This window comes from Osmerus mordax, chromosome 9 (assembly GCF_038355195.1).
Source record: "Osmerus mordax isolate fOsmMor3 chromosome 9, fOsmMor3.pri, whole genome shotgun sequence".
NCBI classification, from domain to species: domain Eukaryota; kingdom Metazoa; phylum Chordata; class Actinopteri; order Osmeriformes; family Osmeridae; genus Osmerus; species Osmerus mordax.
In genome coordinates, this window is record NC_090058.1 from 15523278 (window position 1) to 15547984 (window position 24707).

The 24707-nt window shown below is 40.4% G+C and overlaps 1 protein-coding gene across 1 annotated transcript in view; it reads right to left on the reverse strand.

Moving 5' to 3' along the window:
* Positions 1-1408: 1408 nt before the first annotated feature.
* Positions 1409-24707, reverse strand: part of tpo (thyroid peroxidase) — a 43906-nt gene continuing 20607 nt past the window's right edge. Inside the window, exons 9-12 of the mRNA XM_067243953.1 lie at positions 14131-14301; positions 5449-5686; positions 2231-2439; positions 1409-1869 (exon numbers count right to left, since the gene is read on the reverse strand). Coding sequence (XP_067100054.1) covers positions 1688-1869; positions 2231-2439; positions 5449-5686; positions 14131-14301 — 800 coding nt within the window. The 3' untranslated portion in view covers positions 1409-1687. The remainder of the gene's footprint in view (positions 1870-2230; positions 2440-5448; positions 5687-14130; positions 14302-24707) is intronic.

Below are 24707 nucleotides of genomic sequence, written 5' to 3' on the forward strand. Positions count from 1 at the left end.
AATCGAAATGTGCAGCTAAGCCGCCAAACAGGAAGTTGGGTCGTATCTCAGCAAATCTTTGATGGATTCACACCAAACTTGGCTCTTCAGAGGATGTCTAAAATGTTTTCATGGACATTTGACCTTCTTGGCCACCTCATTGCTGCTTGCAGCTATATTTAAGTATCATTACTACTCGGAACCTTATTTAATTTAGACACAAGATTAACAACAACATTGGTTTTTGGTTGGGATCTCAGTTTCAGGGTGTTGCAGTTTTCAACAAGCAGGTTTCAAGGTCAATTAAAACATTTTGAACACCTTTTTAAGACCATTATGAATGCAATTTAAGACCTAATTTATGTCCTTACTGGCAAACAAAGTATGAAGGATATAAAGTAAAAGTAAAGTAAAAAAGGGAGTCAGATGGCTGAGCGGTGAGGGAATCGGGCTAGTAATCCGAATCGGGCTAGTAATCCGAAGGTTGCCTGTTCGATTCCCGGTCATGCCAACTGACGTTGTGTCCTTGGGCAAGGCACTTCACCCTACTTGCCTCGGGGGAATGTCCCTGTACTTACTGTAAGTCGCTCTGGATAAGAGCGTCTGCTAAATGACTAAATGTAAATGCAAAAAAAAAGTCCCAGAATTCATGGTTGAAAATCTGATATCAATTTGGGGGGCACAATTACAAAAAAACCTGTTCTGAAACCGTCAACTTTCACAGCTCAGTCAGTCAACCCAGAGTAACGGTTTGAATTCAGAATAGGTTAACCCTGCTTCCTGAAATACCCCCATTATGTAGTGCAGGGGTCCCCAGGCCGAATACGGGCTGCCGACGCATTTGGACTGGCCCTCTGAACAATGCCAGAGACTTTTTTTTTATAAAAAAAAAAATATATATATGTTTACACTGATTTATATGCATCAGTAAGTAAATGTTTTGATTTCAATAGCAATGAATATGAATAAAAGTCATTACGATATTCATAATGCTCTTTTAATACGATATATATCCCTTGATATGTACGGATGTACGTGCATAACAATAATAAACTAATCTAGCATAATAAATACATTTAAAATCATAATAACATCTCCACAATAATACTGGTAGTCACTCCGGCCCATGTAATTTACTGTTACAGACCGACCGGGCCCCACATTAAAGAAAGGAAAAATTATCTGGCCCTCGCAGAAAAAAGTTTGGGGACCCCTGATGTAGTGAATGGCACGTTTATTACAAAGAATGTATACAATCACAACAATCACAACAAACAAAATACAGATACAAAGTTGAATAATTAAAAATAATAGTTTATGGTACAACCCTTGATTATTTTGCTTCATTGAGATGTTATTCCACTAATACAGACTTCCCTTGTGAGTACTTCAGATATGTTTTCATTATAGCAGTTGTTTTGTTAGATATTATTGTTGTCACACTGTGTCCGGTAAAAGACAATCCCTTGGCACCGACCTCTGTAATGCTAATTGAGTAAGTGCAGCAGATAATCAAGGACAAAAAGTGCACAGGTCTCTAAACTATGAGTGTAATGTTTTCGATCAAAGTGTCTGCTAAATGTATAAATGTTGATGAGATTTAATTTGATTATTTTTCTATGGTGAAGAATTCCTTTTGTAATCCTAAAGGTATTTTAAACAAGCTAACTTTTAGACACAAACATACACTGGAGGCAATAAAACATGATTACTTGCCTGAGCATTGAGGTGGTTGGCCACTCCAACCGTTTTCTGTGCAGACAATTTCTACATTACCCTTTAAAGTATAACCATGGTAACAAGAATACAAAGCTACTAATTTGTTTGGAGTGGATGAAAGTATGTAATCGCCATGCTCTATCTTTCCTGGTATGCCACAGTGTACATGTGCTGAAATAAAACAAAATTACATACAGACCATATATATCTGAATATATTAATTGTGTATTTATTCACGTAGTTGGAGGGAGCTTCAATAGTTAAACAGTTCCAGTAGTTCCTAGTATTATAAAATCTCAGTCAACAATTATTACAATTGCTGTCAAATGTCAGACGTAAACTTAACTTAAATACAATATTTTGATTACAGTATTATTGGAGAAGATCAAAAAAATTATATGTTCCTAAAAGTTGTATTTGTTGCTTACAACACATTGTGATTTAACAAAGTTTAACAAAGTTGTATTTGTTGCTAACAACACATTGCAGCTTTAAAAATAGAAAATACATTATGAAAGGAGACTTGTCTTACCTTTACTAGGAACCTCTCTCCAGGCCTCCAAATTTGATGATGGAATGTCATTACATGAGAGAAAATTGTCTGGGTATTTCCTCATTCTAAAGGCATCAAGAGGAACCTCCCACACATCACTGTTATCACAGATTACTCTTGAGAGAGAGTGCTTTTGAAGCTCTGCCCTCTGACGCTCTGTAAACACATCTTCATTTTCCCACCAGAACCTGAAAAATATAAACAATTCATATCAGTCAGTCATGCCAGCTAATACAAATGGCCAATCACATACATTTTTGCTCTGGACCAGCAGCTCCCATTCTGGTGAGGTGCGGCTTATATAAAATGCGGCTCATTTTCAGAAAAATATGGTACCTACAGTATATTAGCCTACTCAAATCACAGATAGTATAACTGGTTCACGAACAGAGCAATTGCATCAAATTTGTTTTCATCTAACCCTCAAGTAAAGTGCCCTTCAAGAGGTTTCCCAATAGCTTTGTCAACATTCAGAGCACATCTTTAGTGTGTTCAGTTTACATTTCTGGCTGTGTCTGGTAAAAAATCCCATCACCCCTCCTAAAGACCGCACCGATAATTTATTCATGTAATCAATTACATGAATGTTACGTTCCTCCAGAAGCTGCATGAAACAACACAGAAATTACATAGAACTAAATAAGACCTACACATTTTTACAGTGCACGTAGAAACATTAGCAACAGGACAATATAGACTGGACAACACACAGTGCAGTGCCAACCAGTAGCTTACACAATTCTAGTGATGAGCCACTTGCTTCAAAACCGGTTTGGAGCGTCTAACGGGCAGTCTGTATGCGGGGAAAAGCATAACAAATATGTGTTTTTTGTAGCCGAGGTGGGGGCGGATTGAGCAGTTCGCTGATGGCCCTATTCACAGAGTGCTTCCTTAGCGTTTGCACTGGGGCAAATGTAGCCTCACAGGACAGTTGTAAATTCCAGTGGTAAATCAAAAACTATGAGTACATCTAAGGGTGTGTTCACACTTAGTTTGATTTGATGAAAACTAACTTTGATGCGACTGCTCTGTTAGCGAACCAGGACTGAATGTAGGCTATAGCCCCCCAAAAATGTGGGTTCCGGACCAAGTGATCCAAGACTCAAGAGAACCGAACTACAAGTCTGAACACGACGGTCATAAGCTCCACCAACGATGAGCAGTAGCCGAATTAGAAATTAGTTTAGAGTTTTTGCATTTTGTGTGGATGTAAACACACAAGCCACAGTACAATGTATTGTTCAGGGAGCAAACATTTGAGAGTAGGATAAACGGGAGAGAAAGCAGAGATAGTAGCTTCTAGCTTAGAAGTTCCCAACTAATACACTTCTCTCATTTTTGCAATACTTGGACCATGCACTGCCATTAAATAAAGAACAATAATTGTTTTGCCAGGATAACTGGATCTATCAGACCCTTGAATGTTTCTGATGTCCCTGTGTTTAAATATATGCTATTGGCAGGCTGACCCGCTAACCATAAACTCCCTGGGTCACTACACTACTTTTGACTGGAGACAACGAAGTGATCATTGTCAGCCGACAATATGTTGATAATGTCGGGCTACGCATTTATAGACGAACTGATTGAAGAGCTAGACAACAAACGCTCTAATGAAATAATCACCGATTAACAACACAGAAATAAATGACAGATTGACGAAGGCATGTTAATTTTAAGACCGTGCCTTTGCTCCATGCAACAAGCGCCATCTACCGATCATTACATGTCAGTAACAATGCCCCTGTCTGTAGACTCATGGGTCAATTAGACCCCTAACAGCGCTATAAGTAGGGAAAAGTGGCTCCACACTTCTAATGTTAAACATAGGGGAATAGTTTTGGTTGTTTGGCCAATAATTAAACCCCCTATGCCAGCCTGAATTATTGTTTCAGTCCACCCCTGGTAGGGGTGGAACAGTACATGTATTCGTACCAAACCGTACGTCACGGTTCGGTGCATGAAATTACACGGAGAATACACGGTATAAAAATAAATAATGTGTGCAAATTAATTAATGCGGAACTACTGTTAGATACTCGTGTTCATTAGGGACATCTAATCTGTAGCTCTGATTGGCGCCACCGTGAGTCAGAGATAGGCTAGCTAGCAGCACTAAGGACAAGTACGGCGAGTGGTGGCGACCCACGATTGCAAGTTTGGGAAAACTTCGGTTTCCCATTCAGTTACAGTAGTACAGGCGAGAGAGTGGTGGATAAGACAAGCACTGTGTGTCTGCGTTGTTCAGCAGTTGTGGGCAGTGACGTGCAGTCTGGGTAGGCACTGCCTACCCTGCCAAAATTCAAACTGAAACATTTTTATGAAATCATTTTATTTAATAAACTTGTATTTGTATTTTTACTGTTCATTCTTGTGATTTATATATGCAATATGTGTGTTATTCCAATTGTTTAGACGTTACGATGATGAATGGAGCAGTTACGCATAATCAAATAATTTTAGAATGAGCAGTGCTTTTACTGTCCGTTCACTGCGGACGACAAGCGACGTTTTAGCTCATTTAGTACACTTTAAAGTACACTTAGTGTATTTGAGGTTTACTTTTGAATACTGTAAAGTAGCCTGTGTAGTGCACTTTCAGTTCATAAAGTATATTTCCTAAAGTATTTCAAAGTATACTTTGGAATACTCTCAAGTAACCTGTGTAGTGCACTTTCAGTTCATGAAGTATACTTCCTAAAGTACCTCAAAGTATACTTTGCAATACTTTCAAGTGCACTTTCAATTAATGTAAGTACGTCAAGAAGTAAACTTAATAAATGTCAATTTACTCTGATTTACTAATATATTTAAATGTTTAGGGGCCCTTCACACGCCGCTCATAGAGGAACCTGGTTAGTTTTGCTTTTCCCTCTGTTGTACCGTGACTTCAGCGTACCGTTCCACCCCTAACCCCTGGTCACCTGGAAACTATTTTGTTTCTTTGGAGTATAAATTACTACTAAGATTTTGTAGTGGATCAGTGGTATAATCAAAAGGATAACAATAACCTATTAGCAACTTGGCTTCACAATATATACTTGTTCTAGTAATATCTCCTTCTTGTATTTACGTAACAGCTGTACATCGTCATTCATTACTACCATAATGCCAATGTGTGGAAAGAAGAATTGAATAACGACAATATGTTATATTTAGTTTTTTCATGTGTTAGTTTTATTTCCGAAATAGCCTACCTGTCCCCATCACGAAGCATCTTCATCTGCTTTGCAATTAAACATGAAAATAGTGGGCCAGTCCTAGAACCAGGTAATAAATCTTCGACGAGTCCTCCCAGCCACACGTCAATGTTGTCAGGGTGTCCATAAAGTTGCATTATCTTCTTTACAACACTTGTATCCCGTATAGCTTTTCTCAGATGGTCTAGAGTCTTTATTCTGCTAAGACCGCAGAATATCCTCCACTCATTATAACCTAGTGAAGAGAATTATACACAGTGGTGTGTGTTCTTAATAAGCAAGTGTGTGTCAAGACAGTATACAGGTGCCAAATGGTGTCTGAGTGATATAATAATGGTGTTCAAATGCAACCACCCGTTTTACAGAACCTGCTACTTCTGGGGGAGTTCAAAAGGCATTAATCACCTGTCCATGACACCTCAAACATTTGGAATGAAAAGTTATTCTGACCACGGACTCCTGACCAATTCCTTCATACTGAACTAGAGAGGGTACAATTTCTGGGGAAATTGTAGGGTGTGCTTGCTTGCGTCGGTTGCACAGTGGTCCGTTTTTGAATGACATTTTTACAACTGATATTTCTGTATATTTTATATAAAAATGCATACTTATTATTTATAAAGATTAAATAGATTTAAAAGCATTTTTTTTGCTGCTCATTTACAACTGAAAATACGAGTGAAGTGTAGAATGAAATAGATGTCTTCTCATTTCCCCTGCAAGAGGCAGCCTCAACGTTGAATCAAAACGAATACATTTGGCAGACCGGTGTAAAAATTGACCTAATCTCTATGACTTAAACGTCATTTTAAGTTTTTCCCTTTTCATGATATTTTCAGGCATTTAGCCTACTCATTGCATTCATTCATTAATAAAGAACCCCCTTTGAAGATTATTCTACGACGTTACCCGGCAGTAGAAGATGGAATCGCGATTCAAACAGTACCATCTGCTAACTGAAAATATGCCCCCCAAAACGTAAATAAGCTTGACATTTATTTAGTGGAAAATCGCTCATTCATAAAAAGCTCACTGGTAGCGATCATTGTCAGTAACAACGCAAAGTGCACTATCCCTGTGTGGAGAAGATGCCCCGGTAAATTGTACTACTACGGTACAGTACTAGACTACTGTTCGTCTTGGTAGCGATTGCGTTCGTTGAATTGGATTTAACGTTCCGTTGTACGGTTTAGGCTGAAATTAATTATTTTCATGAACAGATTGACAAAGTTTAGGCTGTGGCAATGAAGTTAAGGTTAGCAGTTAGATAGACTTTTGATTTAAGTAAGGGGAGTGCCGAACATGTTCTGTCACCGTTTGACTTCCTACAGCTGTGTAGATGTTTTTGTAGTGTCTCGCGTAGGCTACAGCGTTGCAGTGAGAAACACTGGTTTGAAACCACAGGTAATGATAATTTCACCCACAAATCGTTTACTTGTAATGTCATGTCATAATAAATCCTACAACGAAAATGTATTTGTGAGGAATGTTTATTTTAAAGATTGAAAACAGATGCATCATAGACCACTGTAGTATGGGTTGCCCGGGCAACAGAGGCTAATGTCATGATGCTAATGCTTCAGTGAAATAGTAGACTACCGTTTCCAAAAATAGATGTGGGCCTACTTCCTTAATAATATTAGCTAATATTGTACATTACATTTCATAATTGTGTTTCACATCACAAAGTAAAATGAGTAAATAGTTATCACCCTGGCCTCTTTGCTTGTGGCGTTCCTGCAGCTGCCTTGCAGTAAAGCTATAGTTAGCCTAGCTATCCCCCAAGTTAACAGATGTGAAACGAATGTTCTGCTACAGGTAGTCACGCGTGTTTTCGTGACGTTAGTGACGTTAGTAACGTCAGTGACTGTGGCTAGCAAATTAGCCACCGTTAGCTTCACTTTTCACCACAAAAACGCAATTTCTACTTAAACCATGCAACGGAACTTGATAAATAAAAATACAACCAACGCAATCGCTACCAAGACGAACCTTTTAACACCGCCGTTGTGTATGTAGTCCAAATATTGACTGATCCTTAGGGGGGCGAAAATAAATAATAAATAAATAAATATATATGTGAGAGAACAAAGGTTGTGCCCTTGCCGAAGGCAAAGCACACCCAATAATATATATGTGAGAGAACAAAGGTTGTGCCCTTGCCGAAGGCAAAGCACACCCAATTACAAATAGTACATTATGTCGCTCTTATTTAATAATACTAACTCAAAATATATTATTGTAATGTTACCTTGATTTTATGAGAGAAAATAGAAATGGGTTGCTGACTGAGCACCTACCTTGATCATTTACATTACCACTACCCTAGTTTGGCAGACCTTTGGCATTCTAGTTGTCAATTTGTTGAATTAATCTGAAGCACCTCTCAAAAGTTGGATTGGCTTGATGGGCACTTTTTGCGCATAATATGGTAGAGATCCGGTGACTGTGCTGGCCACTCCATAGACAGAATACCAGCTGACTGTTTTTTCCCTAAATAGTTCTTGCATAGTTTGGACCTGTGCTTTGGGTCATTGTCCTGTTGTAAGAAGAAATTGGCTCCAAACAAACGCCGTCCACATGGTATGGCATGGCATTGCAAATTGGAATGATAGCCTTCCTTCGTCGAGATCCCTTTTACCTTGTACAAATCTCCCACTTTACCACCACCAAAGCACCCCCAGACTATCACATTGCCTCCACCATGCTTTACAGATGGCTTTTTTTTGCCTAGAATGCTAGCATCGCAGAGTTGCCTCTTCACAGTAGACGGTGAGACTGGTATTTTGTGGGTACTATTTAATGACGCCGCCAGTTGAGGACCTGTTTCTCAAACTAGAAACTCATGTACTTCTCCTCTTCCTCAGTTGTGCGCCTGGCTCTAACCAGATTTGAAAGAGGAATGGGACAGCCAGTTTGCTCTGTTCTGGGAAGGGAGTAGTAGACAGCAGTGTTCGAGATCTTCAGTTTCTTGGTAATTTCTCGCATTGAATAGCCTTTTTCTCAGAACAAGAATAGACTGATGAGTTTCAGAAGAAAGTTTATTTGTTTATGGCCATTTTGAGCCTGTAATTGCCATATGCTGATGCGCCAGATACTCAACTAGTCTAAAGAAGGCCAGTTTCATTGTTTCTTTAATCAGCAAAAAATGTTTCAGATGTGCTAACATAATCCCAAAAGGTTTTTGTAATGATCAATTAGCTTTTAAAATTATAAACGTGGATTAGCTAACACAAAGTGCCATTGAAACACAGGAGTGATGGTTACTGAAATGGGCCTCTGTACACCTATGTAGATATTCCATCAACAATCTGACGTTTCCAGCTGCAATAGTCATTTACAACCTTAACAATGTCTACTCTGTATTCCCAATAAATGTAATGTTAATTTACATCCATCTATCCATCATCTGCCGCTTTTCCGGGGGTCGGGTCGCGGGGGCAGCAACCTAAGCAGGGAGGCCCAGACTTCCCTCTCCCCGGCCACTTCCACCAGCTCTTCCTGGGGGACCCCGAGGCGTTTCCAGGCCAGGCGAGAGACATAGTCCCTCCAGCGTGTCCTGGGTCTTCCCCGGGGCCTCTTCCCAGTGGGACGTGCCCAGAACACCTCACCAGGGAGGCATCCTTATCAGATGCCCGAGCCACCTCAACTGGCCCCTCTCAACACGGAGGAGCAGCGGTTCTACTCTGAGCCCCTCCCGGAAGACCGAGCTTCTCACCCTATCTCTAAGGGAGAGCCCGGACACCCTGCGGAGAAAACTCATTTTGGCCGCTTGTATTCGCGATCTCGTTCTTCCGGTCACTACCCACAGTTCGTGACCATAGGTAAGGGTAGGAACGTAGATCGACTGGTAAATAGATGTTAATTTAATGGACAAAATGTATGCTTTTCTTTCAAAAACAAGGACGTTTCTAAGTGACCCCAAACTTTTGAATGGTAGTGAGTCAGGAGTCAGGTGGCTGAGCGGTTAGAGAATCGGGCTAGTAATCGGAAGGTCGCTGGTTCGATTCCTGGCCATGCAAAAATTACATTGTGTCCTTGGGCAAGGCACTTCACCCTACTTGCCTCGGGGGAATGTCCCCTGAGGCCCCAGGGGGGTATTCCAGGTAGTGGGTTTAACAAACTCTGAGCCTAACCCTGAACTCTAAGTTGAGTTACTCTAAAATGGGAAACTCCGACTTTTCGGTTCCAGAAAAGCTGATTTGAGTCAATCTGAGCACATATTCCGGAAAAAAGCAACACGGCTGTAGCAGCATATAGCCTACAATAGGCGTGGGAGACAATTACTGCAGAGTCAATGCATATATTTGAATGCTTTGACAGTCCATACATTGAACATTTAACCCCTCTGTTAATATTACAGGAGAAAAAGTGGTGGACTTAATAAAATAGCATGTTCAATGTTATATTAAATATAAAGACAAACTACGAACAGGTAAGGCATATTTTGTTAACGCTATACGCCTGTGATTATAGCCTCGACGTCTCCTTGGTTTTAATCATATTCCACATGATACAAAGTAAATATCAATTGGTGCCTATTTCAACTTGTAGTAGCAGTTTCCCCCAACAGAATGCTTTTCATCAAAGGATGATCATTAAGATGATTAAGATGACGAAGAGACATTGACTGCTGCTGCAGAAATGGATGCAGAGAATTATGTATGGTAGCTACTGGTAGTTCTCTCCCCATGTACTTTTATTTACAGGCTTGAGTGAAATTGTCAGTTACACTGACATTATGAGAATAATTAATATAAAAAACGATTTGCACATTCTGACCCTGTTGAACAGAGCATGGATGCTGCATACAGTGAGATGTTCATTTAATGGCAGGTGAATTCTGAATGTGGAACTGTAAAATTAAATGTTATCTCATGTAGTCCCAGTTACAAGTAAATGAGTTGTACAAACTGCACCAGCACCTCATGAAGAAAGTGCCAGAAACTGACCAAGAGATGGTGTAGGCTTACTTAGGGTAGAAGAGTAAACGCTAATCTTGAAAAAGATTTACTAGAACACCAGTTACAAGAAGATGCATGGTCACAGGTGATGTTAATGGTAGGAACAATAGCCTGTATGAATATTAATTGTTGAATTTGCTGAATTTCTATTTTGATCAAGAGATGGTGTAGCCTGGCTCTGCCCTTCTACGTACTTCCGCTCAATTTAGATTTTGCTTCTGTACTAGTCTCCGGTTAATTTTCTACCTGTCCAATCAGCGAACAGAGAGAGTGGCTGAGAAAGATGACGATGATGTCGTGCACTAGTTTGTGTTGTAGTTCCGTAATGGCGGCGGAGAAAGATGCGAGGGAAGCCATTCAGTCCATTGTGGCAACGCTGCCGATTATCCAGAAGTTAAAGCCGGAGCAAAAACAATCTTTGATCCCCACGGGGTTTGTTTGATTTTCCAGCTAGCTCTGTTAGTCTTGAAGGAGTTGGCTAAGGCGAACGCTAGCGATTGGTTATGGCACCAATTATAACACATAATATAACACCAGTTACAGGACGGTACATGGTCACAGGTGAATCATGTAAATTGTAGGAACAATAGCCGATAAAAATACCAATTGTTGGATTTCTATTTGTAGGCAATGAAGAAGACCAAATACAATTTCAAATATAGCTGCAAGCAGAGGTGCAGGTTCCTCCGCAAAATGGCAAAATATTATAAACATGTACACGAGAAGATCGAGAGTTGGACTACAAGAAAGCAAAACTACTTCATGTTTGGCCAACAACAATAGGCTGAATGGGGATTTGAACTCATGAGCATAAGGTTAATAGTCAGTCTCTCTATCCTCTCTGCTACACACCAACTGCTGAGATCAAATGAATAGAAAGGGCAGAGTATTAGCTTTGGTCAGCTTTGGGACAAAAGTTAAGAAACGGTTAACATTTCAAGGTGAAATTGCATGAAGCTAATTAAATTTAGTTCAAGATCAGTCGGCTGAACCAGGAAAGGATATCCCATGTCTGCCAACGCTGCAGGCTCAGAAAGTGGGAGGGGATAGGTAGAAACGCAGTTTGTCATGGAAAACCTGCTAGCAAGCAGGTTAGGTTCACAGAGTATGTTACCATGGACACTAGGGATGTGCATCTCCATCACTGAGGACGATGCGATACACATCTCGATGCACTGGCAACGATCCCATACAATAAAGATACATAAAAGCAACTACTAATGCGATACGATTCGATTCACCCCTATAGCGATGCAGTGCGATTCGACACGATGCGATTCAATGAGATGCAAAAGAATATGATGCTATGCAATTTAATATGGTACATTATGATTTATTTTTCAGACAGCAAATCATCAATTAACTAAACAAGTGAAAGGTTTACTTCACATATTAAGCAGTCTCTGACAAAAGATAAAATAACATCAGGCCTGGACCTTGCCTTAAACCAGTCCTTCTTTCCTGTTGTGTTCTCTGAATGTAAAAAAGGGTAAACTATTACTGGCAGTCACAAGCTGCTGTCATAACATAACATAAATTGCAACATAAATTGAACTCATACGTCCTACTTTAAGGTTTTTCTCAATGACTCGTCTTACTTTGTTGTACACAACAGGGATTTGTTTCTCGGAGAATAGCTTCCTATTCTTGCTAGGGGTACCGGTGGAGCTAGCCACTGACTGTAGCCATAGCTGAATCCGAGGGGGAGGCAGACGTCTCCACACAAATACCATGTAGCCTCTTCAGGTGACTACCTAAATTAGCCGTGCTCCCTGTGTACTTTATAGCAGCACGACATATCTTGACAATTGCATTGGTCTTGTCAAATTGCCCATCTTTCTTGTAAAATCCGAAGTGTTGCCAAACCTTGGATTTATTGCAATTGGTAGGAACGTGTAATTCACCTTGATAACACTCGCCCAAACACGCCTCCAACTCGCGCGAAACTTGGCCGAGAGACTTGACGAGAATCGTCCACTGACATCAGTGGAGATGAGAGCGCGAGAGGAGGAATCTATCTAAATATAAAATTATTGGTCATGAATCATTGGTCACATTTCTAAATACTAAATGGTGTTCGCCTACACACAATTCTATATAAATACATCGGATTATACCGATGCAAAAAAAATTGAAACGATGCATCGCGATTCATCCCACATTGTATCCGGTGCACACTTTTTTGATCCGAGCCATAGCATCGTGAGCTTTTATGCCGATGCATCGATGCGAACCGGTGAATCTTCCCATCCCTAATGGGCACTGACCAAAAGTTTTCGTTAACTCTCTTTCTGGAACGGAAAACCCGAAGTATGCCTCTTTTCAGGGTTAAACAACTAAAAGTTTTCACTAAACCCGCTACCTGGAATACCCCCCCCCCCCCAGTAGTGTGATAATCATTAATAAACATAGTGGCTGTTTATCAATCCGAAGAACGTTAAGAACGTCTTGCAAGGTCGCGAGGACGGAGAATGAATTGAGATGCGGGTTTTCTTGGCTATTGCACAATACCCTGGACTCGCTAGCTAGGTTATCGAAAAGTCGGCGCAAATTTCCAAATTAGCCGTTTCATCAATAAAATAAGCACATTTTCAGCAACTACACTGCCCATTTTTTGTCACTTTTTAATTCAGACGCTGATTTTCACGTACCGTTTAGCTGAAATATGAATAGTAAAAACTTGGTTATGAAGTTTGTCCGCCTCTCCTGACATCTTGCAATGACTTCTGGGAAATCATATGCGTTCTCGCTGGCCAAATCACCATCCGATGCATCCTTGATAAAAGTGGTGGATCAAGAACACTTCCGGGTATTTTTGGCGTTCTTGGTTACTTGTGTTCTTTGGATTGGAACCATACTTGGCAATGAAAGATGACGTAAAAAGAGTTCGCAACAACCGAGAAAAACGTGGATTGATAAACAGCCAGTGTTGTGTATCAGGGTTAGGGTAACAGTAGTGTAATAGCTGCCCCTTTGTTACTTGTGGGGACTGGAATAAGGCTGAAGGTATCTGTTTAGGTATGCTTTTAGGAGTTGGCATGGAAGATGTTCTGGAGTAGTAGTCCATCTGTTTCCTTTGTACTATCAAGAATATTTTCTATTTTTATATCTTTGTTATCCCTTTTTTCTCATGCAGAACATTTTTAGCACATTACATACACAAATACCTTTCATCCAACACCCTCTCGAATTTACTACAATGCAGCCTACAATGAAGAACGTGAGTATCTCAAAGAAATGTACTTTGTGGTGTGAATGGAAACTAAAACTGAATTCATCATATTGTTTCGGATAAGTATCAAGTACGATTATTTCATTGTACATGTTCTCAGGTATGTGCATATTAATGGAAATAATGTCTACCAACAAAGACCATATGTAGTGTTGAAACAAAAAGAGGATGAGCGCAATGCGTTGAGTGACAGAACGCCATAATAAATAGACCTAAATGTAAATATTAGAAATTTGGGACTAGAAATGATCTGGTTTAGTTTACCAATTATTTTATTACTTCCATTTATATTGCCATTTTGCTCTCCTGTTCGCCCATCTTCTCCCATCTTTCATCGTTTTCCTTTAAACACCCACTACCACATCACAGTACAATACTCACCAGTCTTGTCCAGGGGATGTATTGTGTTTCCTCATGTTATTGAACAAGGGCTTTCTACCTTATTGGCCAACATGGCATGGATATTTCATCCCTGTGTCTCACCTGGTAGTGCATGATCTCTGCCACGCTGTAGGTTGAGTGAGGCCAGGTCCAACTTCTCTGGTATGTTTATCACCACAAGTCGTTCTGTCACCTCGTCTGTCAGTAGCTTGTCTGTGTTCATTATCACAGCAGCCGTCCCCAACAGACCTCGTAACACCGGCTCTATTCCACCTTTTGGACAAGAGAAATGGCAGTTATTTTCACATTAACTCTTATATATTGTTTGATTGAACCAATCAAACAATATATTTGGAAAGGCTTTCATAAAGCATAATTAAACTTTGTACAATTAGACTTGTTGGCTAACTAACCATCTCAGTATACCAAGGACTCAGTTATCCTTTGTCATAGTTTAATTGAATGGTGTATTGCTTTGTCTTTCCCACATTATTTTCTTCTAGATTACAAACCAATGAATTATATTTCGTACCCACCTAGTATATCTGCATGTTTTATTTTTTTTAAATAAAGGTTTTCACCCCTCAAGACATGTTGCGTAAGTTTGTGAGGCCCTGACAGTTGCTTAACAACACAGACAGTCATGTGCCAGTGGAATGTCAATTTCTCATTTTAGAGGTTCCTGCTACTTTTCTGCCATTTGTGTTCCAGCAATCCTGTTCCCGCCAATCGCCTTTCGTGAGACTGGATTTCCTCCATTGGCTTATTTTGTGAAACCACTGTCTATCGACAGTCAATGATCTACTCGAGCTGAGGGAAAGCACTGAAGTTCAAATACAAATTGGGTGTGCTGTTTCTCATTTATGAATTTATTTTATAATATTATCTATTGTAGATTCAACATTAAATAGTTGAGATAAAATAAAATAATTCGAATTACATATTCGTGCACGGGACTCCTTGCGGCATCTACTGATAGAAAAGCGAATCGCAGCATTGAAAGACCAGGGGAAAAAATGCTAAATGCGCAGCCGGCAGCAATTGACGGAAACAGGAGGAAAATAGCTTTAAACTAGCTTTTTCCAGTGTGATTTTGAAAATAAAAATATATACTGGGTGATATACATGTTCATTGACCTTGGCCGACAACGGCCCCTTTTCAGCAGAGCATGTCACATATTATGACTTAATATTCCCCATCTGCTGACATTTTTTATAATTTACTCATTGTATTTCATTAATAAAGAAACTCATTTGTAAATATAGTTGCAAGCAACAATGAGGAGGCCAAGTAGGTCAAATGACGCAGAAAACATTTTAGACATCCTCAGAAGAGGGTTCCGGGTACGTGCAGCAAGTTTGGCGTGAATCCATCAAAGATTTGCTGAGATATGACCCAACTTTCTGTTAGGTTACTTTGTTGCCGATTTTGATTGGCTGTACCGGACAAACGGTTTTGAAAATCAAAACTCCTTAGAACATTTTTGTGAGGGTTGCTCTGACGATGATCTGTGCCAATTCTGGGGAAGATTGGACAAAAATGTTAGGACTAGCGAAAAAAACGGTTTTGAAACGAATTTGAAAGAAACGTTTTTCTTTCAAATTCAAAATGGCAGGAAATCTATAAAACCGAAAATTGACGCCATTGAGTGTGTTGAACCAGACCCCCACCCCTCTGCATGAGGCAATGGCCTCGGTGGATATAGTTGGTATTGCATTTATGATTTGCTTCCCGACTCGTCCAGTCGTTTTTATTCTATTAACTCCAGTCAACATATCCAAAACTATCTCCCCCAATAATTTTTGTTTGATTCTCAAACCTGGCTCATTCTAGTACCTTTTTCATAGAATAATTTTTCCTGATTTTTGATAAGTTTCAAACCAATCCGAAATGGGGAAACTAGCCCCCCATTTATTTGCTTACATCAAGAAACGTTGCCTGGGCATGTGCTCGCGGATACGAACAGGGCACAAGCACAAAAGGAAACATTAGCCGATCTTTGTTTTACCTGAGCTGAATGAGCACAAGGAGAAAGGGCTTGATAATCTACAGTTCGCCTGCCTTCCTGTGGCTAGTTTAAAAATGGTTGCACACATACATGACGGTTGTTTATTGGGGGCCGAGGAGCGAAGCTGCGAAGCCACCTTAAGTGTTTGTACCTTTTCTTATTATTGAGTGTGCTCACCCCTTCGCATTCACCAAATGTTCTAATTAATCCTACTTACGCAGTTTTCATGAAGATTCTGGCATTCATCTATGTTTTTTTATTTGGGATTTGTTCTTAGGTAAGAACATAATTGCTGCTTAAGAATAGGGTGCACGCGCAATTAGCTTGACTACTTAAATCTGACTTGAATTAGTAGGAGTGCGTGAGCTGAAATTGGCCTTTATGGAACCGCTTTAGCCCCGCTTGACTAATTAAACAAATTCAAGTCAGGTTTGTCACTAAGTTTTTGAACGGCTTTCATGGAACAGGCCTCTGCTTGAATGTAACTGGAGAGGGCAGCAGACTCACATTAGAAAAGCTATAGCATACTCTGCAGCCATTAAACTACACAACATGCACAATCAGGGTGACCAACAGGGGCCTGTTCCATAAAGGCCGCTCAAATAAGTTGGACTTAAAGTCCCAAACCAGACTTGAATTAGCTTAACAAGTCAAGCGGGGCTAAAGCGGTTCCATGAAGGCCAATTTCAGCTCACGCAGTCCTACTAATTCAAGTCAGATTTAAGTAGTCAAGCTAATTGCGCGTGCACCCTATTCTTAAGCAGCCCGAGAGGTAAAACATGGATCATACAATCCACCACGGCAAAAGCAATGCACACGGCCATGTGACTTTTTCCAGAAAGAACGTTACCTTTAAGCCGTGTACTATGACAGCTCCCTCATCCACCGCTTCATCAAAATGAAACGACACGCCATGATTGAAGTGAACGATAGGCTACGTAGGTTGAGGTCCTTTTTTAGACTTTTAGTTACTTTGTTGATTAAAAAACAGAAACCCTCTAAACACATGTAAATTTACTTTTTTGACATTGTTTTAAATAAATAGCATACTATTAATGAATACATTACCCAGTAGCCTAACTTTTTAACATGGTTGTGTCGGGAAAGTGGAGGATATAGATGTAGCCTATGGATTTAGGCTTGTTTTGCAATTGTAGACTACTGTTAACAACTATATAGCTATGATAATTATACTCGCATAATTTAGATTGAGATAGGCCTATGCCTGATGCCTAAACATTTGAAATCACAAACTAGGCTAGCCATAGGCTACGTTTAACGTGCCGTGTATCAAATCATTGTTAATCATCGTTTAATGCATTAGGCTCAATGTTGTAGCCTAAGTAGGCTATTTAAGTTGATTTTCTATCAATGTTGAACATATTGAACTGATGAGAGTAAGAAAATGAGAATAAATCATTGTTTTCCCGTTGGGTCAGTGTTACAGGAAGGTCTGGTTAAGCACCAAGTCACGCTAAGCCTGACAGTTAGCCTGCCCCGGACCAGACTAGTTTCGCAGCCTAAGTTGCCATAGTAACCGAGTTTGAACTACGTTGAGTTAGCTTTATGGAACCGAATGAACTAGAAATGAGTCCGACTAACTGACATAAGTCTGGCTTATTAGGTAAACTCGCTTTATGGAACAGGCCTCAGGATTATCTTAACTAACAAACAATAACATAACACACATTTAACTGAACACAACAACTGAAATCTCCTGCACCGCTTTTCTAACCGAACTATTTTCCACAACGCTTTCCCTTTTTTGGCATGCCACACTGCAGGCTGGGTACCCAAGGACGCTGACGATACAATAGGTGTGTTCGACTTCATGCGGCGCTGACAGCCGGCTGCAGCTGGCTGACTTGAAGCAGTGAATGCTAGTTAGATTTTTGTCCTACTTGAGACGGCGCCTAGGCTCGGTCACAGTGACGTATGCCATCAAAGTACCATGAGATCGATTCGAAAACTGCCGGCTGTGTAGCCAAACACATTTTCTCGAGAGCAACTGCACGGGTTATAATGACGACACAGCTACAGTTAGGTCCATAAGTATTTGGACATTGACACAATTTTCATCATTTTGGCTCTGTATACCACCACAATGGATTTGAAATGAAACAATCAAGATGTGCTTTAAGTGCAGACTTTCAGCTTTAATTTCAGGGTATTTACATCCAAATCAGGTGAACGGTGTAGGAATTACAATACCTTTTATATGTGGCCCCCCCCTTTTTAAGGGACCAAAAGTAATTGGACAATTGGCTGCTCAGCTGTTCCATGGCCAGGTGTATGTTATTCCCTCATAAAGGGAGTTTGTTATTTCATTGACAAGGAGCAGATAAAAGGTCTAGAGTTCATTTCAAGTATGGTATTTGTGTTTGGAATCTGTTTCTGTCAACTCTCAATATGAAGTCCAAAGAGCTGTCACCATCAGTGAAGCAAGCCATCGTTAGGCTGAAAAATCAAAACAAACCTATCAGAGAGATAGCAAAAACATTAGGTGTGGCCAAATCAACTGTTTGGTACATTCTTAAAAAGAAAGAACACACTGGTGAGCTCAGCAACACCAAAAGACCCGGAAGACCATGGAAAACAACTGTGGTGGATGACAGAAGAATTCTTTCCCTGGTGAAGAAAAACCCCTTCACAACAGTTGGCCAGATCAAGAACACTCTACAGGAGGTAGGCGTATCTGTGTCAAAGTCAACAATTAAGAGAAGACTTCACCAGAGTAAATACAGAGGGTTCACCACAAGATGTAAACCATTGGTGAGTCTCAAAAACAGGAAGACCAGATTAGAGTTTGCCAAAAAACATCTAAAAGAGCCTGTACAGTTCTGGAACAACATCCTATGGACAGATGAGACCAAGATCAACTTGTACCAGAATGATGGGAAGAGAAGAGTATGGAGAAGGGAAGGAACTGCTCATGATCCAAAGCATACCACCTCATCAGTGAAGCATGGTGGATGTAGTGTTATGGCGTGGGCATGTATGGCTGCCAATGGAACTGGTTCCCTTGTATTTATCGATGATGTGACTGCTGACAAAAGCAGTAGGATGAATTCTGAAGTGTTTCGGGCAATATTATCCGCTCAGATTCAGCCAAATGCTTCAGAACTCATAGGACGGCGCTTCACAGTGCAGATTGACAATGACCCGAAGCATACTGCGAAAGCAACCAAAGAGTTTTTTAACCCTCCTGCTGCCTTCGGGTCACATGACCCAAAGGTTCATAACGAACCATCGTTGTGTTTACCCAATTTTACCCAATACAAAAACAAATTAAAAATATAGCTGCAAGCAGCAATGGCGGATTCCTCCTAACATTGCGAACCATTGAAAAATGTATATTCTTCACAAATTGTCACTGTATAGAAACATCCATGCTGTAGACTTACCAATGGGATACCAAATCTGAAATGCAATACCATCAAGATCCACAAGGGCTTTTATTTCAAGCCAAGGAGTGAAGGGAGGGGGCTTGGTGAGCCTACCCATTCCAGAAAGCCTTGTATCTTTGTGTATCAGGGCGTGGCCTGTAGCGTCACTTATGGGTGATATTGGGCCATTTGTGGTGTGGTAGTTACTCTTGGCCTATACTATCAATGTTTCAGGATTTTGAGAACTTTTTACCATTGGATACAAAATCGGAAATGCAATACCACCAAGATCCACATGGGCCTTTGCTAAAGACCAAGCAATGAGTGGGGGCTTGGTCAGCCCACAATTGCCTGAAATGTTGTGTATGCGTCTCGACAGAGCTTGCGCGTGTGTCAAGGGAAAGGCTGAGTGTGTGAGAATGTGGAGCGCGCGCGCTGAGGGTCAGGGGAGACATTTCATTGGAAATGTCCTTAACAATTAGCCAAGCATGCATTTTTCAAATATTCACCAAAATTCAACTTTTCATGTTACAGTCAACTTTTTCTGAGATTTGTGTACTAAACATTCTCAAGAGTCTTTATGAACATGTGATTGAATCAGAGTTTTTTGACTGGCGGATGTGTAAAGAATTATTTTAGCGTTAGAAATAAATTAGATTTCCTTTAATTCAATCATTTTTTAAGATTAATTTGCCTTCTCACATGGGAACATGATGTAGTGTCTTTCACGTGACACACCAAGTTTGGTGGTGATATTTCAAAGATTTGCCGAGATTTGATCCAACTTCCTGTTTGGTTGCTTTGTTGACGATTTTGATTGGCTGTACCGGACAAACGGTTTTGAAATTCAAAAATCTGTTGAAGAATTCAGTGAGGGTTGCTCTGACGATGATACCTGCCAATTCTGGGGAAGATTGGACAAAAATTGTAGGAGAAGTAGCGAAAAAACGTGTTTCCTAAATCTTTATTGTACAAAAAAATCCAATATGGCGGCCGTTATAGGTTATTGAGGCTTTTTTGTTCCTCATGGGAAATAAGCATAATCTAATGAATTTCAGAATTTTGGGACAAATGGATGCGAATGGCATCACTTTGTAAATGGAAAATTGGGGCTTGGCTGTAGCGCCACCTATGTATAATGGTGTGTCATTTGTGGTGTGGTAGTTACTCCTGGCCTATACTATCAATGTTTCAGGATTTTGAGAACCTTTTCTAAAATGCATTACCATCAAGATCCACAAGGGCCTTCACTTCAAGCCAAGGAATGAGTGGGGGCTTGGTCAGCCCACAATTGCCTGAAATGTTGTGTATGCGTCTCGCCAAGCCCGCGCGTGTGTCAAGGGAAAGGCTGAGTGTGTGAGAATGTGGAGCACGCGCGCGCTGAAGAGCAGGGGAGACATTTCATTGGAAATTTCGTTAGCAATTAGCCAAGCATGCATGTTTCAAATATTCACCACAAATCGACTTTTCATGTTACAGTCAACTTTTCCTCAGATTTGTGTACTAAACATTCTCGAGTCTTCATATGAACTTGTGATTGAATCAAAGTATCCGTTTTTGACCGGCGGATGTGTAAAGCATTATTTTAGCGTTAGAGATAAATTCGATTTGCTTTATATCAACCATTTTTGGAGATATGACATAGCCTTTGCACATGGTAACGTGTTGTAGTGTCTTCCTTGTGACATACCAAGTTACGTGTTGATATCTCAAAGATTTGCTGAGATTTGACCCAACTTCCTGTTTGGTTGCTTTTTTGCTGATTTTGATTGGCTGTGCCGGACAAACGGTTTAGAAAATCAAAACGCCATGGGAAAAATTTTGTGAGGCTTGGTCTGAAAATCATCTCTGGTCATTTTGAAGAAGATATGACAAAAATTGTAGGAGGAGTAGGCTTTCAAAAGTTTTTGATACAACCGGAAATAGCGGAAAATCTATATAACCGGAAATTGACGTCATATGGTGCGTTGAACTCCTCTTGATCCAGGGAATCCAATGATACCTCATTTTTCATACGGTTCAAAAGTTGCGTGTGTAAACACAAGTCCAACTTTGACCCATTGGTGGCGCTAGAGTGGTCTAATGGGATACATGAAACTTGGTGTAGGTATAGAAGGAACTGTCCTTAATGAGTGTGCCAAATTTCACAAAAAGTTATCCTAGGGTTCTAGGGGCTGCCATTGACTCCCATGGAACTAGAATAATAATAATAATAAAACTAATAATAACAATAGGTTTCCTCCTTACGGAGGAATCCTAATAATTTTCTTTTAACCTTTGCAATGTGGGGGGTCTGAGACAGCCTAGCTGTTAAAAGAAAATGCTTCACTTTGTCTTTGTATGCGGTAAATCTGTCGCAATACGACGGTGGGTCACAATGACTGATGGGTCAGAATGACCCGAAGATAACACAAGGGTTAAGGCAAAGAAGTGGAATGTTATGCAATGGCCAAGTCAATCACCTGACCTAAATCCAATTGAGCATGCATTTCACTTGCTAAAGACAAAACTGAAGGGAAAATGCCCCAAGAACAAGCAGGAACTGAAGACAGTTGCAGTAGAGGCCTGGCAGAGCATCACCAGGGACGAAACCCAGCGTCTGGTGATGTCTATGGGTTCCAGACTTCAGGCTGTCATTGACTGCAAAGGATTTGCAACCAAGTATTAAAAGTGACAATTAGATTTATGATTATGTTAGTTTGTCCAATTATTTTTGGTCCCTTAAAAAGGGGGGGGCCACATATAAAATGTGTTGTAATTCCTACACCGTTCACCTGATTTGGATGTAAATACCCTGAAATTAAAGCTGAAAGTCTGCACTTAAAGCACATCTTGATTGTTTCATTTCAAATCCATTGTGGTGGTATACAGAGCCAAAATGATGAAAATTGTGTCAATGTCCAAATACTTATGGACCTAACTGTATATCATGATTGGCCAGACTCACACACACAGACTTTGACGCATGTTTTTTATTCTGAGTTTCATCAGTTTCGCCAATGCTCAAATCCGGACCAGAACGGTACAATTTAATTTAATATTTGCCTTTATTGACAGACTGCAATAGCTTACTATTGTTGAAGAAAGTGTTTTAGTCCGCCTCTTCACGAACGGAAAGATTAAGTTTCGTTGACTTCTGGTTGTAATATCAATCTGCAGATTGGAGAGTTTAACATAACCCAATACATAGAGACCTAGAACTAGAGAGGGTACAATTTCTGTGGACACTGTGGGGTGTGCTTGCGTCGGTTGCAGATGGGTATATTTCCAGGCTGTGAAAATCAACATCCTATATTTTTGTACGCCCTTCGACTGGTTAGCTCCTGCGATTCCCACACAGCAGAAGTCTAGTAGTTAGATAGCTCTACAATTTACCGTGAAATAACTGTGCAGCTTCGCAGCTTGTGTGGCCGGTCCAATTTGATAACATGGGCGGCGAAAGAAAAAAGGCGGTGCTTTCAGGTAGTGATGGGCATTCCGGCTCTTTTTCGTGAGCCGGCTCGTATGGCTCAGCTCACCAAAAAGAGCCGGCTCTTTTGGCTCCTGAACGGCTCTTTAAAAAATACATGTTTTAACTATGAATTTGACTATGATGGGTGTGAAAACAATTTGAATTAAATTATTAAATGAAATCATACTTGACCGTAACCACAGATCTTTAAAAATGCATTGATTTGTCATGGCTCTCCTCCGAGTTTTGACTACTCTCTGACTGTGTGTGAGTTGGCTCGGCCCTCCCTCATGCAGGATTGACAGGAACAGAATGTGAGGATGATCGTGTGTGCCTTTAAGCCTACAAGTATTTTTTTGTTGTTCTTTGAATTAGTCAATTATTTTAAATACAATTAAAATTCATTATTTCATAATACATTTAGTTTTTATAGGCTGTATTAATCTATTAAAAATAGAGTCGGCTCTTCAGATATGCGAGCCAGCTCCCGACGTTCACCTTCAAGAGCCGGCTCTTAGAGCCGGATCGTTCGCGAACGACCCATCACTAGCTTGCGCGGCAGCGCCAAACACAAAGCAGAGCCCGTCTAAAGGCTGTTTATCAATCCGAAGAATGCGAGGTTGAGATGCGTGTTTTCTTGGCTATTGCGCAATACCCTGGACTTGCAGCAGTATGACAACACTGGCATTATCAGCGCAACATTTTATAAACTTTTGCTTTATAGTGCTTGTGTATTACATTTGTGTTAAATATAGGCTCAATAGCTCATAACATGTGTGTTTGTCATTTCACTCATTTGATAGGATTATGATAAAATACAGCAACTAGTGTCTGCACTGCACTGCTAGCTAGGTTATCGAACAGTCGGAGCACATTTACAAATTAGCAGCTTTGTCAATAAATTAAGCACATTTTCAGCAACTACACTGCCCGCTTCTCGTTACATTTTAATTAGTGGTAGGCCGTTATCGGCGTTAACGCGCTGCGATTCTTATCGGCGATAAAAAAAATATCGCCGTTAATCTATTGTCAAAGTTGGTTTGGGAGCTGGGTCTATACTACGCAAGCTATGATGACTTTTACCTTGATATTTTAGCGCGGATGTATACCTAGCCGAATTGCACTGTAGGGGGCGAGAACGAGTCTTCGAACCTGTGTGTATGCCTTGTGTATGAAATTATCACATCAAACGTGACGTGCTAACATGGATGCAGCTATGAAGCCGCCTGGTTTTCTTCAGGGAAAATTTATTTTTAAGAAGCTTCCCAATGGAGACCTCGACAAGACTAAGGTTGTTTGCACCTTGTGCTATGCGGAATTAGTTTACTGTAGGAGTCCTTCCCGTCTTAAATACCACCTAAACGCAAAGCTTCCCTTAGCTAATGCAGAAGATGCCGGGCCAAGCACTGATGTAGCGCAGGGGAAGAGTCGTCGTCGTCAACTACGATGTTTGAGTGCAACCGAGGCAAGCCCGTCAGCACAGCTCTATCAGCCAAGCTAACTAATCTAATAAACAGTTAATGAACACAAGTACATCTTATTGTACATAATTTATTTTCATCACCAATTATCATAGTAGAACAGCTTTCTCAAGCAGTTTGTGATGCATTTTGGAAACAGGAGATGAGCTCCTGGTCTAATGCGCCACCTGGCTTGAGAAACCCGTTCTCAAAGACTTACTTTTAGTCATTATTTGGGTAGCACACATATTCTGAATGCCTTCGGCGGAATTCGCATGAGCCATTTTAATCTAGATTAATCTAAATTAACGCCAAGATTACAGTGAGATTAATCTAGATTTCTGGAGTGGGGGGTGGGGGCTTGGTCAGGGCA